This window comes from Athene noctua, chromosome 5 (genome assembly GCF_965140245.1).
Source record: "Athene noctua chromosome 5, bAthNoc1.hap1.1, whole genome shotgun sequence".
NCBI classification, from domain to species: Eukaryota; Metazoa; Chordata; class Aves; order Strigiformes; family Strigidae; genus Athene; species Athene noctua.
The window spans coordinates 60,245,408-60,265,215 of NC_134041.1; the positions used below are offsets into that span (position 1 = coordinate 60,245,408).

General features: G+C 34.8%; 1 protein-coding gene across 1 annotated transcript in view; it reads right to left on the reverse strand.

Annotated features, from left to right (window-relative positions):
- Positions 1-1,132: 1,132 nt before the first annotated feature.
- The window catches only part of RAB11FIP2 (RAB11 family interacting protein 2), a 34,150-nt gene continuing 15,474 nt past the window's right edge, over positions 1,133-19,808 (reverse strand). Inside the window, exons 4-5 of the mRNA XM_074907819.1 lie at positions 9,383-9,428; positions 1,133-5,833 (exon numbers count right to left, since the gene is read on the reverse strand). Coding sequence (XP_074763920.1) covers positions 5,606-5,833; positions 9,383-9,428 — 274 coding nt within the window. The 3' untranslated portion in view covers positions 1,133-5,605. The remainder of the gene's footprint in view (positions 5,834-9,382; positions 9,429-19,808) is intronic.

A 19,808-nucleotide genomic window follows, 5' to 3' on the forward strand; every position in this document is an offset into this window, starting at 1 on the left:
TTATGCCTCTGAGGTAGGGAAATTGCACTGGCTCCATTTTCAAATGGGCATAGGAACTGAGATTAGTTACCAGATGTGAATTACAGATGGAAACTGGTATTTAATATGCAGCTTTCAGAAACCTGCCTTTCTCCTCTGTCCTCATTCCTCATCTACTCACCCATCAGAACAGTTGCAAAGTCAGTGAGACATGGGGTGAAACAGCTGAAGGAAATCTGTATAATAAACCGTGTTTAAGCACATGCACTTCTCCAAAATTGACTACGATTTCCTCTAACCACCACATTTCAGGGATACCTCAAGGAGAGGAACACTTTCCAAACTTCCTAAATCCATAGTTGAATGATGAAGGACCTAGTCATGGAGCAAGTTAACTGCAAGGAAAGGAAACACATCCCAGTGAAATTCAAGACTCCAAGTAACGGGGTGAACTACTCACAATGTTGTTGTCCTGAGCCAGGACCACTCTTCATATCCCCTTAGCATCCAGAAAAATCTACTATTGTCAGGGCACAGACTTTGCGGTCATGATGCTCCAAGGAAAAGACAAGGCAAAAGCATTTTTTTTCTGAGAAAAGCATGTTGAAAAACTTGTGGGAGCATTTAAAAAACCCCACCTATGGGGCAGGGACGTGGGGAGAATGCTCCCATTTTCTGTCATTGTGGCTGAGTTTTATTCTGTTAAGCATGAAGAGAAAGATGTATCGTGTTTGCCGTATCAAAATTTGCAGTGTTTGTCCTCATGCTAAATGCAGTTCTGGCTTACAGCGTCAAATACTCCCAGTAATATTTACAGAACCACAGAATCAGAGGAATGGTACATTTAAAGGGACTGCAGCTGTCATATAAAAAAAAAAAAAAAGACATACACATTAGCACATTTAAAAACATGCCATTTTTTTCCCTAATTATAAGTTTTGGACACTACTGAAGAGACTTCCCTTCTCTTTGGACCCTACTGAAGAGGTTACCCTGCAAACAGCTGGGATATTAATTTGGAGTTGTCCTTAAGGAAACACACCTCTCTGGTCTGAGAGTCTTACCAGCACGTTTCTCACAAACACATACTTAAGCGGAGCTTAGGAGTTACATGCTTTGCATAACACAGATTAATATCACAATTCAAGAAATATTGTGGTAGTGCATTGTGGTGCTTTATTAGTGTTAGACATGCAATATTTATTTAATGAACAGAAATTAAAATATTAAGATAACATTTTAATCAAATTAAGGAATTGAAGTTGCAATAATGAAACAAAAATAAAGTTTTTCATGCATTCTAAGTTTAGTTCTCACATGTGCATATAGTTGTGATTCCGTACCATTATTAAATGTAGACAAACTACCATTGATTGCACGAGACGAAATCAACCCTTAAGTTATAAGTAATGTTCATATCTTTTACAGACTTCCTATATAACCTGGATCTTCAGCTTTTTATAGTACATTGTAATACAAGACATCTGGAAGCTTCTAAGATGAATAGGAATGGCTCTACTATTTGTAACATACAGTGGCTTCTTCAATGTACAAATTATGAAAGATAAAGCAAATGCCCGCCATGCTTTAGGAGACAATGACTTTTTCAACAGAAACAAATCTCAAAACCCTTCATAAACAGAGTAAAGTGCTACCTACTGCATATTAAATACTTCCAGTGACTGTATCTGCATTTAGAAGTTGTAAATCCCTGAAAATAGGGTTTCATACTGAAAGCGCTGACAGACCTTTAAATCTAGCATCAGCAACACAGCAGCGCTATAATCCTTCACCACGTACTTCAAAGAGAGGAAGTTAGTCAACATGCTTTAAATATCAACATTTTAAAAGCCCACAGCTAACGCCTCTATCATATCTACAACAGTAATGGATACATAAAGAGCAAAAAAGCATGAACTTACTTTACATACTTCATGTAGGACAATAATTTTTCTTTAAAGCTGGAAGTGTAAATAAACCTCCAGTGCAGCAGTAAACATATTAAAACAGCAGTTCTGTTTGTTTTAAGATGCATCTAAGAAAGGGCATCCTGTACAGAAATGCAGACTAGTACCCAATGAGCACGAGTTTCATCAGGTCCCCAAATCATGAAACCTTTCTAAATGCAAGGCAACATTTTCACAGCTGGAAAATTACAAATAGTTCTTGATACAGAGCCAACAGCAATAAATGTAGTTATGTATAATCTAGGGAGAATGCTACATTCATTAGTAGGTGGAAAACCGAGCTAAACGTAAAATACAGCAGCAAGAGGTAACATATATAAATATTAAACATCCTTCTTGAATGGCAGAAAGTTTAAATTTGTTACTTACAACATTAAAGCATGGCCTTCATATTTGTTCTTTATAGTAAGTAAAGTACATGGCTATGAGCAGAGCTGTTTCAGAGGATAGTTTCAAAGTATAGTGTGTGCATGGATGAACTCTTACGCTAATTTTTGAGAGGAAAAAAATCAAAATAATGTAGACATGTCAAAAATTTTCATCCCTACTTTTTAAAGGGCAAGAAAGACTGACCATAAGTAGCAAGTTATTATGTTTTAAAAATTATTTGCAAGAAAGTTTACAGTTTTATCCGATGGGAGAAACAGAACTGTCTTTGTTTTCAATATATAAATTACTCCATATGAAGTGTTTTCATTTGAAAACTGTGTGGTTCAAAAAATACACATGGGGTGAAGATGCTTTTCAAAAATAATCTCAAAATATAGAAAAATGTTTCTTTCCAAGCAGAAAGTGATGTGCATGTAATCTTCCCAGAATTGCTCCAAAAGCAGCCTACATCTTTAGCTATTGGAACTCTGTAAAAATATTTTCATAGTTGTAAGTGTCCCATTCTGCCTCTCGTAGTAACTTTACCTTTTCCTAAAATGCACTCTCCCCTCTTCTTAACAAACTCATAGAAACAAAAGGTGCTTTTATTCACTTACAGATCAGATAAAGACTAGATAGCACATTCAAAGCTTCACTAAATTTCTTCACTAATGCACAAAAATTGATCTTTTCGCTACCTTTAATCTGCTTATCGTTCTTGGTATGCAAATATGTCAAATGATCTGCTTTTAGTCAATTATGCAGTTTGATATTCTACATTTACATTCTAAAAGAAGTTATTTCAGAGGTGCTAAATATAGTAGAGTTTCATTTTAATAATTATAAGTTGGCTTGCAAGTGAAAAGGCATTGGAGCATATTCTCTGGTTAGTTTACTCGTTAAACCCCATTGGTGTGTATGATTTCATCCTTGTAGATACTACAGATGGTCTCATACCAGTTAGTTTGAAAATGACTGTGGAATTCAAAACAATTGCACAACACTTCCCCATTAACAATATGAGAAAACCGCTTGCTTCGGCCAAACATTTGAGAATGTTTAAGAACTTTTATGGAAATACTGAGTAACTGAAATACATCTTGGTGTAATTAGGAAATTAAAACCTAATTGAGTGCAAAACCTAACTTCCAACAGTAAACGTACCATAACTTAGTACATAACCTTTGGCACTTTGAATATATTACAACAAATTTACAGTCATTTAGATCTTAAGTGGGTCAAAAGAACATTCATGTGGTTTATGAGGTACCAAACTTGATAAATCCTTAGGTTGTCAAAAGAGAGACTACCTGATGAAGTGGGCCCGCTTCTGTGCTACAAACGTCTAAATGCAGAGCACTACTATTAGGTAGGGCTTGAATCACTCAGGCTCCATCCAGGCACAATGATCTAGGTAACGGATCCCAATGATGGGTTGGGAACACTCAAACTGCATACATTTTAGGGACATAGCGCTAGGGAGATGGGAGGTAGTTGCTAAAAAAAAAAAACAAAAAAAAAAAACAAAAAAAACCCAAACACGAAGAAAGGAAGAAAGAAAGAAGAAGAAAAAGCCAAAAAATAACTAAATGAAATCCGAGAACAATTGTGAAAGTATTTTTTTCTAACAAGAATAATTCTGTGCTGTCATACAATAGTAACATTGTCAGAAGCATTCAGATAGTAGGACTTTTTCAACTTTTCCACGTCATTATTCAAGTTATTACTGATTTTTGCAGTTTTACAAATGAAAACATATTTAGATCTTTTACAAGAACAACAAAAATATTGGAATTTAATTTCAAGCTTTTTTGCCTCCTCAGCAACAGCCATTACATGGTGCTGTACGAAAAAAAAAAAAAAAGATCACGTACAGAAAAAGAAGAGAAGGAGGAGAAGACAGTCAGTTTTCTTAAATCCAAATTTGAACTATTTTCTGTACTTTTTTTTAATATCATCTTACTGTTTCACAGCAACAGACAATCCAACTGAGACTCTTATGGAGGAAATTAAAATTAAAATCTATTTATGTTAATCTGTGAGGATTCTTCTCCTACAGTATTTTCCCATTTATGTTCATCACTATATTTTGCCAATTTATTGAACAGCAGATACCTTTTTCATATGTCATTTTACAAACAATTATTAAAGGATCAGGAAGACATTTACTACATTCTTCTTTCATTTGCCTCACTGAAAATTGACTTTTAGAAGTACTTACAAGGAATACATATTTTTTTATTAATGAAGAGCCTTTCTAAGTACTCTATATGTGTTTCAGCAACATAGCCTATTTCTAAAGGCATATCCTTTGTTGTCATAAGATTTAGAAAACCTAAGACAGATATATATCATGTAAAACTCAACCTTAAATTGAGTCAGTTCTATGAGTTATCATGTCTATTTAATTCAGTCTGTTAATTTCTCCTACATTTTCACTGTAGCAGACTTTGACTGAACAAAGTATTCATATCTTTATTCCATACTTTTCTCCAGTCCTACCTCCGACTCTAGTAACACTGTTCAAAGAACTTTAACACATAAAAAGGCATGCGATAACTTCATACAAAAAGATCTTCAAAACAACCTTGTGTCATGAGCTCACTACCAAAGTTCAATCATTATACATAAAATTTAGCATTTAAGTGTAAAATAACTGATTCCAGCATGTGCCATTACTGAAATGGCATGGTATTTTTTACATTTTTATACAAAAAGCACATTGTATAGAATACAGCATTTACTCCGCAAAGATTGTGCACCACTGTTTTCCTCTAATATGTGTAGAACAAACTACATTCCATTGCAACAAAACACACTCAGGTTAGTAAAGGATACTACACTGGCTTGAAAACAGTGGTCTTGATGGCATGCTGTAATATCATTATTGATAGATTTGCATAACACCAATAATCATTCAAGAAAACATTCATAACAGCAAAGGCTTCCCAGTTGAAACTGCCACATGGTGAATACTAAGCTATTATATAAACTGCACGGACATATTTAATGTGTATTATTAACCCTACTCTAAGTATTCTGTACCTAAAGGTGTTTTCAAAGAGAAAAAAAAAAAAAGTTATTTAGATAATCTAACAGAATATTATTTTTGGCAGTCCCTGCTAGTGTTCGGAGTAAAAAAAAAACAAAAAACCCCCATGCCATAGTCCCATCCTCCCCTGATTCCTGGAATTTCTTAGGAGAAAAGGAATGAAGAGAAGTCAAAATGTTGAAGTGTGATTTCCTTCCACTAATGTATTCAGCAGAAAGTACCATTAAGTATCGCTATCTTAGCTTTTGGAAAATTTGCCAGCTTTTCGAGAAGGTTCATATGGCACTCTGAGAATACTAGGTGTTTCTTCCATTACTCGTACGAGAAGATTATCGATGTAATCCTCAAGTTCACGAATATGGGTGTCCTTCTTCTTAAGTTGCTCTTTATGTTTCACCAGCTCCTGCAAAACCTCTTCATAAGTAAGGTTACGGTATCCTGCAGTGGCATCAAATGGATTTCCATCCTACAGATAAGTTCAAGAAAAACACCAGAATTTATTAAATAGTTCAGTCTTCTGAACAAACTGATGTCACTGCTTTTCATATGTTTCTCATGTGCAACTCTTGACAGAAGCAACTTCTCCTAGACAACACACCTCCATTTGCTCTAGAGCTTTTTTCCTCCTTAATTATAGAACAAGAGAAAGAGCCCTGAAAATTCAAGTCCTACTGTAACTTTTCTGAGTTTCTGTCTTTTGAGCTTATCATAGCAAAACATTTACTTAACTCAAAATTACATCAGTCGTCATCTGTCTTTCGCGTTCTATTTTTAGTCATCAGGGGTTCTACAGACCTTGGCCTCTGAATCATATAAAACTTTCCATTTCAAATTTCAGGTGAATCTAAAAGGCTGCATCTTATTTGCACTAGAGCATGTAAGACAGAAATGTGAACTACTAAAAGATCTTGCTTGCCTATTTGCTTGCTTTAAAGCAGGAGGGGCCCAGAATTAAGAAGGAGGGAAAAACTGAATTGTTTCTGTAATTATTTCTGATGACTCAGTAAGTGAAGGTATTAGCAGAGATGGACAAATTAGTCCCCTTAACAAAGGGCAACACGTGATCCAAAACTTGTAAAATTGAATGTCTTATCCTGTGTCAAGAAGAATTAGCTGTGACCTTAAGTAGCTACCTTATGAAAAATTTGGAAATATGTAACGGAGAAAAAGATTGAGAGGTGGTTTATGAAAGTATTAGCACTGTTAGACATGCTAAGCAGTAAGTTTTATCTGATTCAGAAGTGGGGACATTTAAAAGATATGGAACCTCTAATTAAGTAAAATAATCTAACCTCTCAAATCCTGTACCTCTAACAGGGTAGAAGAAGAATGTCAGATAGCTTTTGTTTACAGTAGAAACTTGTCATTTAAAATGACAAAGCTTGCACAGCTAGGAAGCATATGACATAATAAAGTAATATTCATTCCTCTTCCATGCTCCATTCCTTCTCTTTCCACACAGCTCCATATTTGCACACTGGCATATGTGGAATCATTAAAATACGCAGGTGGGCAAAGTTTTCAAATAAACCTAATTAAAAGTGATGGTGCACTGCAAATAGGCTGAAGTACGACAGATCAATCAGCCTCTCTCCATCAATTATATTCTAATAGTAGCTCTTGAAAAGATGTGCTTTTAAGGGTTTCTCCCTACATCTGAGATACTTAATATCACGTTTATATACGTGTATTCAGTATTTTAAACTTACCAAGTTACAAGATTGTAAGTGATCGGTAACTCCCACCTCATTAAAATGGCTAACTTGATGAAATTTATAAATTGGCTAGTAATTTATTTCCAACAAGTGCAGAAGAGAAAATACCTTCACTTTGTGGTCATTACACTTTAGCACATTTTCTTCTACAAGCAAGAAGTAAAATTTTCTCTTTATAATACTAAATTTTTGTACACATTGGAAAAGACATCATTAACACTTCCATATCTGAAATACAGAGTTTGCCTAATTTTCTGATTTGGCAAAGAAACAGGAATTAAGATGCAATGATGTCTTTAATTATTTTATAAAGTTGAGTGGAAAATTGTGTGTAATACATATGCTTTAAAGATGTTTTGTCATACACATGCTCCCTATAGATCTTTGAGGGGAATAACCTATCACATTAATTATGTAAGAAAATTCTAATTAAAGGATGTTAGTACTTAGAAATAAATATTGTTAAAGTTAAGATTTTAAACGTTCAGTTTGAGCAAATAATTGATACTTAAATGTTTAAGGAACAACTATATCTTTACAAAAACAGATACTACAATTTCAATACAAAACATTAATCTTATAATGAATTATTAAGAAAAAAATTCTAAATAACAAGCTATGCAAAGAAAAATTATCTCTGCAACAAAATACCACTGGGGTACACACTGACAGCTAGAAGAAATAGAATTAGATAAAATGGAAGGCCTGGCAATCTCTGATCATCTCTTTATTGTTCTAATGAGGAATTCTGCTCTGGGAATATCATCTAAACTACTTTCACATCTTTTGTCCTACTTACTTCATCTTCCTTTCAGTTCTTAATTAGGCCTTAAAGAGCTCACACTGCCCTTTCAACTGGCTACTGCTCCCATTTAAACACTGCTTTCAGAGACAGGTGTTGGCACCAGAGCAGAAGACATACAAACATAATTACTAAATGTGATGCAGAAGGAAGAAATATAATAACTTGGTGAGGGCTATTATTGCAAAACCTAATAATAAATTACTTCAAACACCTTAGAAAGCAATCTTGAACATTAAAAAAAAAAAAAAAAATCAAATTATTTCATTCAAAACTATGGTTGAGATATAGTTTCTTCTCCTAATTTGTATTTTGTATTAAATAAGCACCACCTCATAATCCTACAACTGACATTTAGGATAGCTCGTATTCCAAAAGAAAAATCATCAAGGAATTCTTTTATCGCCTTTAAATCCTTTAAATAAAACAATTCACATCTTATTTCTTAAAAGAATTAAACTGATGCTTTTACCAGCAATAAATTACATGATTTGCGGTAGTACACTTGCAAGCACATAGAAACTGTAATTATGGTTACTTTACAGACAATAGCAGCTAAGTTAAATCAATTTTTTTGATGTTGCTTTTTGTCAGAGATTAAGTAACTGCTTGGTAGAATTCAGTTTACTATCTGATCAAAGGCAGCGTTCATATACTCTGACGTCTCCCACCAGTTACTTACATTAAAAAAACTTGGGCATTTACAATAACATCAAATGTTATTTCAAATCATTTACATAAACTAGCAAAAAATAAACAGTACAAAGTCATATTTGCCTGTGAAACTTGTTTTCTATATATTTTAAAGACTGAAAACAAACCCACTTTTAAAGATTTCATCTATTCACAGAACAAATTCTAGCAAGACCACATTTTCCTTCAAAGACACTGCATAGGAAATAGGTGGATTTTTTTGTTTTTTTCTTAGGACACAATTTATTCTAGGTACTTTTAGAGACATCAAAAGAGTATTTTGAATAATAACTCCTCGTATTTCTATTTTTAGTGTTTTCTGCGAGGCTGTTCATTTATTATTTGTATTATTAATCCTATCATATCAGTTCATTACTTCCATTTTGATTTGTCATCTAAAGACTCTCCCTCAAGTCTCCAACTATAGTGATAGGAAGCTCCTGTTAGGTCAATTAATACATCACTGAGTAATGCAGAGTTTCTCACCTGACTATTACTTCTCTAGTCATCCGAAATACCCCAAAGAAACAGGTTTTTTTTTTTTCTTTCTGTGCAAAGATCTAATTTTTCCCTTATTCTCTAAATCATACCAGAAGTACACTGCATATTGAGCGTAAAAATCTTATTTCCAAATTTACATTAAGCCTGTAATTTTCTAATTAGACTTTTCTGTGTATGTTAAAATACCCCAAACACCCCCCAACGTTTCCTTATAAGAGGTTAAACAAGAATACTGGCTTATATTGTCTCAAGCACCAATTAGATGGCATTTACTGATGGCTTTCCATAACGCTTCATAACTCACCGTTGTTTTCCTGAGGTCCTCGATGCCAGAAGGATTCATATTAAAACTGTGGGAAAAAAATAACCCCCCAAATATTAGTAGTGCACACTTATCTGACCAAAACATCTACTAAAAGTCACCAGAGAATTAGGTATATAGCTACAGAATATTTAATATTATTTCTTTTCGCAATTTGTTGAACTTAGGAAAAGTAGGAAAATATTTAAAGTTAATGGAAATCTTCGTATGTTCTTCACTCACAAATTTTTCATATTCTTTTTTTTATATAATTTGAATAAGTAATAAAGAAATGCAAGAAAGGATATTACGGATTGGGCTTCCCTAGCTCTTATCTCTAGACTTACCTTGAGCTTCTAAGCAAATTAGGATACTTTAAATTAAATATTCCGGAAACCCATCCCAGGGATGACACTGTTCGAAACCAACAAAAACCTGCAGACTAACATGTATTCCCAGCTTTCATGGCAGCTGCTAGAGGAGAAAGGTCCTTTAGAAATTCCAGCTTAAGTCAGAGCTGAAAAGCCATCTTCTGTCAGCAATATTTGTTTTGTATTTTAGATTGAGTGAATAATCTACTTTTTTTTTTTATAAATCTAGTGATTATCTTACATATTCAAAAAACAACACTATTGCATGATGTTGTTGAGATTGTTTTTTTCTTTCTCAATTGCAAAAGCACAGTTGATATTGATAAAAACGGCCATTGTCTAAGTGTCAGCCGTAAGAAATGGTCCACTGGTGTCTCAGGTTGATGTAATTATTAGCAAATATCTTCAAAAATCAGTGCTGCTATGCTCTTATGTACTTGCTACAGCAAGTTTGGAGTGAAAATAACTCTCTGAAAATGTGTTCAGATTTTGGATATGACTCACAAATACTATTTATTTGGCAGCATCATAGCAGGCATCATTCTTTCACATCACAGAATCCACACTAGTTAGTCTGCATGTACTGGCTGTCAAAGGTGATGTTTGTTGACTGAGAATAATGCAAAAAGTTACAAAAATATGTTAACACTTCTTAACATTTTATTTTAAAGGTAGCTTAAAGTAAGAAATGTATTTTGAGAATGTTCATTACTCTGTTAGCTGAATTTATAGGCCATATATTTAATAGTGTAAAAGTGGGAGGGACATAATTTACAAAAGTTAATTATGTAAAATGCAAAATTCTGTTTTCTTCTGAAAAAAATTAAATACAATTTTTTCTACAATAAAATTTTGTATTCTGTACATTATTTTTCATATCCAAAGTAGGCAGACTTTTGCTCATACGGAATTCCCATGAACCATCTGCTGGACTGAGGATATTAGATAGATTGGATTACACAAACAGTCACAACTAGAAATCAAGAGGTGTCTGACGAATCAAGTTCTGGCTAATTCCCATTGTACCTGTTTGTAACAGTGATCCGCAGCAGTCTGCCTAGTTTGCTGGAGACCAGTTTTGAATGAGGGGCCTCTTTCATCGGGTTATTGTCTAAAAAGCTAAAGGCAGGAACCCTCCCTCACAACCCGCCTTTTAGTTTCACACTGATGTGTCAAACACATGATGAACTTGCTTCATTCATGACTGCCTTTTGTGATCCGAGTACAAAAAAAAATGAGTTAACTGAACTGGATCGAATTAGCTTGGTGAAAACCAAGAATGTCTCTATTTAACGAAGTGTGGCGTTAATTTGGGATATCTTTCTTTTGGGACTGTTTCCTCATGTCAGACAAGATATAGAATAATACGGCCTGACTGCTCAACTGAGTGACTTTCTGAAAGGTTAAAAAAGCAAGATCTTTCATTGCCTTGAATGACTTTATACTTTCTGTGAAATAAGTTCTAGGACTTTTTCACAGCAGCAGCTTAAAAGAAAAGCAGCAGTTAAGTTTGAAAATTAGAAATATAAATCACTGGCAATATGGACTATTTTATTTTTTTTTTTTAGCCAAAAAACCTGCAACCATTTCTGTAACATTGTGGAGATTGTAAGTGCAATTACAAAAGAGCACATCTGCGTATTTTACATGAAGCAATTTGAATATACTTGCAAAGAATGAAAAACTATTAAACAAAATATTCCCCCATAAAAACCCAAACCCCATGAATACTCTTACTCATATTTTAAAGAGATATGTGGAAAATATACTGCTTCTCAAGGAAGAAACAGGTGCTGAGATTGCATATAACATTTTTAAAATCAGATTGTCTGCTAAGTAAGGTGGGAGCTCCACGGCCTCGCTGAGCCCCGTAGGGATTCCTGCCAGCGCTTCCAGCCTGAGGTGAGCGTGAGCAGATACAGGCTCTCACCGCCCTACCCGTAATTCACTGTCTGAGGACCAAGAAATACCTCAAAAGAAAATACTGTAAAATTATGAACGTGTACAGTTGGGGGAGTTGCCTGTTTGGTGTACTGAAATTCATGAAAGCGTTTATTTTTTAATTTAAATTTCATCACAATAATAAACTCCTAAAGTTACCACCTCACTTGATTACTGGTAATAGCTTAGAGAAAACATGCCTCTAGGTCTCCAGCCCACACGCTGTACAACCATCATAAGCCTCCTTCGAGCAGCCATTTTCTCAACTTCCTAACAGTCTTCTGAAATCATTGATCTGAGCAATTACAAAAAAATTTTTTTTTTTTTGCTGTATTGCAATCACAGTTCATAGTGATAACGCTGGTTATAGTCCCAGCTCTGTTTTTTCCCCAGGGTTTGATAAACTGGCATGGAACCTTTGCAATGGAAGCAGGGAAACTATGTTCACAGCTTGGGAAAAGAATTTCTTTTAGCTTTTTTTTTTTTTTTTTTTTTTTGAGTGCAGTTTCCTGTGAACAGTGATTGTAAAACAAAAATGGCATTGTGGGATTCCTTAATTATTGTTTCTCAATTATGCTCAAACTAAATTTGGTCAGTTTACTAGCAAAAAGATGTTTCTTTTCTAACAAATGGACTTTCTACCAAGTCACCCTGAGAACTACAGTCAAACTGGGTTTCTCTGGCTCATCGTTATTAACACTGTGTAACTCCTAGATGTTGTCATATCTGAGTCTAACGCCTCCTCGCTGGACATACCTTCTAACTTACACAAACTGCCTTCACTATTCCTCTTTCTGCTCACTGAAAAGAGATCATCTACTTTCTTGCTCCTGTGTCCTCCATCATCTCAAGGAATCAAGTAATTTTCTACCTCTTTTGCTTATCCAGACAGGGCAAGAAGCCCCCTCTCCACCACTGTGGAGTCTCATGTGGCTCAAGGTGACGTCCCAGGTCCCATAACAATTTTTAACATTTGTCTTATACAACTAATAAGCTTTCATTCACTCCAATAACCTTCAAGAAAGTTAGAAACTAGTAAAAGGGAGGTAAATCACACCAGCACAGATTCAAAGTCAGCTGCAGTAGTATCATGCAGGTGATGCTGACCAAACAAGCCACTCAACTTCTACATTGCCTCTACCCCACTATAGGTCAAATAGACTTCTTTAATCTAGCACAGCAATTAGTCATGTCCCCCATTTCACTCATCTGGGAATTCAATTAGTTTCCTTAATAGTTACTTTATATCAGATATTGGTACCAGATTAAATAATTTTATTGCTTGGGAAATAATTTTTTCTTTATACGTACATTTTTAGTGAATAGCAAAGTTTGCTTGAATTTCTGGGGTTTTATTAGCTTGGATTTCAACTTCAGCTCATCTGAGATGAGAACCCTGTCCTATCACAATGTGTTACTGGGGGGAGAAAAGTGATGAGAAATAAAACCAGTATAAGGTAATAATGGAGACAGATGTATTACAATGCTAAATCTGTAGAGTGTTTTAGATTAGTATTTCATAACCAGAGCAAGCGTATTATTTTATACTTTATTTTCACTATTTAAATACATTTCATTAGAACTACATGAAACTTTTTTTTCATAACACCTGATTTTTATGAGGTAGTTAAATACTTACATCACATGCTGATTATTTCTATAGAAACTTCAACACAGCGGAGCTGAGTTTAGGACATATCACAAGCTCAAGTTTATGGCAGGAGCTTCTAATTCTGTCTTCTGAAGTTTAATGGTAGTTAAAAAAATCAAACATTAGGTCTAGTGGCTGCTTAAATATTTAGCTTCTAAATGCCTAGAGATTAAAACAATGTTTAAAAAAAAAAAAAAAATCTCTCCTATAACTGATTTAAACATTTTAGTGCCTGAACCATTTACTCTGACAACATAATGAATGGGATTCAGACTCCAAAATTATGCTGTATGGAAAGCACATTTTCCTAAGGAGCAAAAGCTTTTTACTTATCTTTTGTTATTCGTATTAGTTACATGATCGTTGTACTGTATACTATTAGAAATTAAAACTAGGATATTTACATTAATCCCTACTATTCAAAATACTGAAATCTTCTATGTTAACTTGACATCTTGTAAAATATCCACTATACCAATAAGCTCACTGCGAGCTTTCAGGTTTTTTCATTTAACATGGAACATCTGTGTACAGGTAATTAACAAAGCTCTACCATATTCATTTTCCATTAGATCAGAAATATTATTCCTACTTCTTGGTCTTTGGACTGATTCTTATTACAGTGCTTACGCATTTTTCTTTGGATTCTCACAACACATATCAAAATTTTGAAATATCAGGACGCAATTTAAGTTATATACTAGAAAAACAAAAGAAATGAATAAAATCAGAAACAGTTAATGAAATTCAGAAACTTTGCTTTCCATAGAATATTATTAGCCTGCTGTGCCTGGCAACGCAGACATCACTTTATACTCTGAGAAGGAATGACTGTCATGTCTGGCAGCGAAGCAAGTATGGAGTAAGCATATTACCATTTACTTCCCAATCAGATTCTGGGGAACATCACTTAAGACACTTCACTATATAAATTGTCCTGCTGTCAAGCCATGTTTCATGGCTTTCTGGAGTTTGTGGAACCCCAGGAGGACACAAAAAGAGTATCGGGTTCTGTTGCTATCACTCCATTTTCTTAATATTACTATAAAGTCTCATGCCAAGAGTTAAGAAACTGGACCAAAACCTCTGAATGTAAGACACACTTTCTCTGCAAATCATTCGTTCTCAAGCTACATATTCTTTACATAGACTCCTTTGGAAATGGTCTGTTTGTGAGGATGCTGCTGCACTCTGTGGAGCACTTTAAAGATGGCAGAAGGTTCCCTGAGATAAAGAAGTCACAGTCTCAGAATACAGTGCTCAGTAATGGTCCTGAACAGTATGCACTTCAAGGAAACAGCCTTTTCTCTTGTGGCTCACGTATATTTCAATTTTAGCGCAGCAGAAATACCACAGCGAACTATACAGAAACACAGAAACTTTCACTTAGAACAACTTGAAGAATTTAACAAAATTTTAGCTTTGTGAATAAAAACCTTTGTTTTGAAAACAGACAGGGCTTTGCATCCACAATAGGCTGATGACCCATTCTGAGGTGTCTGATACTGCTGGAGACACAACAAGGGAAAGTGGAGGTGTACAGAGCTGCGTTCACGAGCTCCGTCAGAACGCTAGACTTCTCCTTCCAAAAATGTAACTACTTTAAAAACTTGCACACCACTGGACACACTACTTGTGCAAACTCACTTATTATTAGGGACTTACAAAACATTCTAAAATCAAAAATCATCTCACTCAGTGTACTCAACACTGTGTACAGTGAATTTTAGTTCAAGTTTCTGGAAACAAACAACAACAGTTTAACATAAAAAAATATTCCTACTTTTACTAGGCAGTTGCACTATGGCTAAACAACTAATGAAGTTTTATTCTCAAGAGGCCACTAAAGAACTGTTATACGAAAAGTTGTTCCAGCACCTCCACTAGAAGACCCTACTATTAGAGATCTGTAAGTCAACCAAAAAATCAAACAACCCTAAAGTAAAATTTTACATTGAAACTTCCAGAACCATTTTTAAATGCTTAAAATAACAGCACTAATACTTATAGTGAAACAGAAAAAAAAAAAAAAGTTTATCAGTTTTACACAACTTCTGCATTTATTAATAAAGAAACTGGATACAACTATTTATTTATTTTTTAAAAAGAAAATATAACAGGCAGTGCATTTCCCCTTGGGATAGATAACATGCCTTCTGCATCCACTCAAAAAGATTTCACGTGCCCTAACATGTATCAACAGACAATGAAAGCTTGGAAAAAATCTTGTCATGCAGCCAGCAGGATGAACTTTCAAAACAGACAGTTTTGACACTTTCCCAAAACACAACTAATTAGGAGTGATTGCCAGTGAAGAGTTTGCAAAAGTCAAGATAAATACTAAGTATTTCTACAGTATCTCTCTAGGAATTGATGGCTTCGATACACCCTAGTAATATCCCAAATACTGTGACTATTGCTTTGTAGTAGCTTTAGGCAAGATTTCAGTATTATTCTCTCATCACATGTAGGGATCTTTCTGAATTGGATGAGTCTTGGCAGGACAGACCAAGACACTAGGAATCCTTGCATGACTTCTAGTTTCGTACTTTGCTGTTACCTCTCACATAACCTGTACTGTCTTTGTTTTACTGAAATAATGTTCTACTGACAGCTTTACCACACCGAATTAACAAATATTAACGGTCTACAGTATAACTGATGCACTGTTATAGTTTATTAATATTCTACCTAGACTATAATCACAGAAATATAGATATAGAAGTATCTAGTCAAATTTCAGTAGAGAACTGAAAAAAACCCTTTCACTTCAAGAAAAGCAATGCAGAAGTATTCTGTTCTTAAAATAAGACGTGCTAACACTGACAGAGGTAACAAAATTCTGAAAATGGCATAGTTCACCTGATGTCATTTTTTGACTAACAGAGAAATATACAGTAAAATTCTGGAACAGACTTTGTTACTCTAGCAAGCACAGTAATAAACTTGTTAGAGATCAACATCTCTGAACTGGGTATACAAAAATTACAAGCAGTGAGTTGTATTGCACACTGGGAAAGGCTGACCTACTTGGTAAAGAAATACACAGCCATTACAACCTTTTGCTCTGATGAGGCAACTTCTGAGGTTCATTCCAATGGAGCTGTGGCCAGTAACTATATGCCTCCAGCACATCATAGGTAACAGGTAAGAATGAAACCATTTAACAGCCATTTATCTTTGATGATGTTCAAGTTACTGCACTAATAACTTAGCTTCACTGTGGTTTAAACTAACAGATTTTACTTTACAACCACAGTTGACTAGAGCCAGGCACCTGGTCTACTAACAGCTCAAGTGACAAGCAGCAACCTCGAAAGCCAGAGTAACACCATGATTTTGCAAAAGCTTTTCTAACTAGCTGACCTTCACACGTACAAAATTTTAGTATTTGCTGAAATGTAACAGACAGCTTGTTCTTGAAACTTAACAATGTGATGTGATCTGAAAACACCGTGGTTATCAAGAGCCTCATGTTTTCATGGCACCTCAGTTTTTTGGTTTTTTTTTCAAAATCTAGTAATGAACATATCAAAATGCAGAGACGTTGCTTACTTCAAACATTGCACCCATTGGGAAAAATGAAACTACAGAGACACAGATTTGTTTGGAACAGGCACCACTGGAGAGGCAGGCAGCTCTAACGGCTGCATGTGATGACAGTATGGGGGAGAGAGGCTGAAGAAAATAACCACATTCAGAAATGACAGACAAAGCAGAAAGATGCAAAAGAGATGAGTTTAAGGCTTGTGTTGTTTGCTCTTTTTCAGTTGCAATTTTTAAAAGGCTGAAACAGTAAAAGAACACAGAAAAAAAAATATTTTTGTATTTTATGCTCCAATTGACCAATGACTAATGTCATAAATATGAGCATTATTCATAGTTGTTACAGTGAAACCTAGTAAGAGACATCCCCCACTGTTCTGCCTTCTACATTGCTTAGAGTGGAACACATTTATTGCCAGAACTTGAGACATATAACCAGTATGTAGGCACGAGCTTTATCTTCTTTCCTCTAAGTTTAACAATACTTAGGTCATGGAAGTGCTACTTTAAAGGGGTTTTTTAATCCATCCCTCTATATATGTGTATACATATGTATACAGAGACATATACTTATGTTGTTTCTGTGTATGTATATATTATATATATATTATTTTATATATATATATATATAAAAAATGTTTCTTAGAAAGCTCTCAAGCACCTATCAATTCAGTTTCCCAGATCTAGAATTTGATCAGACTAGTAACAACCTGTCAGCTTTAAATATTGGACTATTTGTTTCCCTGTGTCCAGTGCCTAAGATCTTGTTAATTACCTAAACTCTCTTTCTGTAGGTCTTGTTAATTACCCGTCTCCTGTCTCAGAGGACCTTGTTAATAACTTGTACAATCTCTCTAAAAAGGTCCTAATAACACATTAAAATTAAAGATGCTTTTCTTTTAGCACTTGTCAAGTGGTGTAAATTGAGAAATTTTCACATCAGTTGATTAGCCTACTGTAGTGTATTTTCCTAAACACAAACAATTTCAGAGAAATGATGCACAAGGTTTGGTCATGGCACAAAACAATCTTTGTTTACCAGGAGTACCCTTAATTTCTTTAACTGTGTTCAATACTAAATCCACGTGGCTCCTGACTGCAAATTAACCTCTTGAGAGCCATGACAATAGCACTAATGGTAAGAGTGACAGCAATTTAAGATTATATTAGGTAAAAGTTTTAAAACAGTGGATTAAGAAGTACGAAGGCAAAACTATTATTGGTAAATGCTAGCTAAAAATAGTAGACACATTGTGTGCTTAAAAATTCTTCATTGGCTGTATGATATAAATCCTCTGGAGCTAACAGATTTTGTAATATTTGGAAAAACAACGTTTCTTGTTTCACTGTGAGACTGCAGCGTTTTTAAATTGTCAAGAAATCAGCTCATAAATATCTATATTACACCTACACCAGACAATAAAAAAAACCCCAATCTTAACACTTATGTAATACTGTAATACTGTATCTATAAAACCCTTAAAAAAATACTAATTTATCCACTCAGCATTTGTAAGAGGTATCAAAATATCATCCCCATTTTACAGATCAGGATCAGGGAGACTAAGTGATTTAGCCAAAGCCACAGAACAAGCCTTTGCCAGAGCAGAGATTAATAGAAATGAGAGGTTCGTATTTTGTGATTTCCTGACAACTAGTATTATACACAAACCAGGCAGGTTTTGTTTTGCTTTTCCAAAATGCTTCTTAAACCTTCTTGAAATAACAGTAATAAATAATAGTAATAAAAATAAATAATACTTTTCAAATAATCCTGGGATACTAGTTGCTTTTAGGAAAAATAATCCTGTAACTATCACTGAACCACCTCTACATTTTATGTTATCAGCAGCTGAGAAACACATGGAAGATGTATTTATCTTCATTATTTTAATTAGTAAATAAGAGTGATTAGTGACAGAATATTCACAGAGCCAGTTAGGTCTTAACGGGTGGTCAGATGAAAGGTTATTCAGCAACCGTTCTGCAACTCACCCAGCCATCACTGAGTGATGTTGTTATGAGCTGCTGTCCTCCACATCATTACTGCTTAGTCAGCATTGCCAAACACAACGAACTAGGATGAACTTGAGCCTGACCAAAAGCTCCCCAAAGTCACTGAAAAGACTCCTGCTAACTTTACAGACATGGGTTCATTGCTGCCAAGAACCTGACCTTCACATTACACACATGAAGGAGTTGGGTTTGGTCCGTTTTTCTGAGGGTGGGGAAGAGAATTGCTGTGGGGTTTTTTCTTCCACTTTGTAGTATCTCCAGCCTGGCCCCAGAGACCGAATGCCCTTCTGTGGCTACACTGTGCTCCTGGAATACATCCTCCACTTGAGTTTCACCTGACAGGAATGTAGTTCACATACTCCAGGATCATTTCATCACTCAAACCATGGCTTAGCTAAGCACAGTTAAATGGGAGATCCACCTGTTAAGCAAACTCCTCATCCACAGCAGAACATGGATTTTGGACACACCTTAATAAAAAGATACTGCCTGGTTTACTTGCAGAAATGGTATCCATCCAAAAGAGCTTAATAGCATGCTGAGTAAATAAAAAATAACTCAAATTTTAAATTCCCTGTGCGTGCTTTCTGCATACTGAATTTCTTACTCAACTTCATTTATTTTGTGCCCACAGATTTATACAACTCTTTCTTCACAGTACTAGTCCAAAAAATTAAAAATGGATTCTATTCAACAAATCCTCCACAGATAAAAGGTAAACTTAAACTGTAAACTTATTAAATATGCACATTTTGTATTAGTTTCTACTTCAAAAGAAAATCACTGTACAAGTTACATTTGAAAGAAAGTGAACTTATTCTAAAAGGTTCTCACAGAACATAATACTGGAGCATATAAAAACAGAGAGTTTCTAACTTAAATTATTGCACACTAGATATTCCAT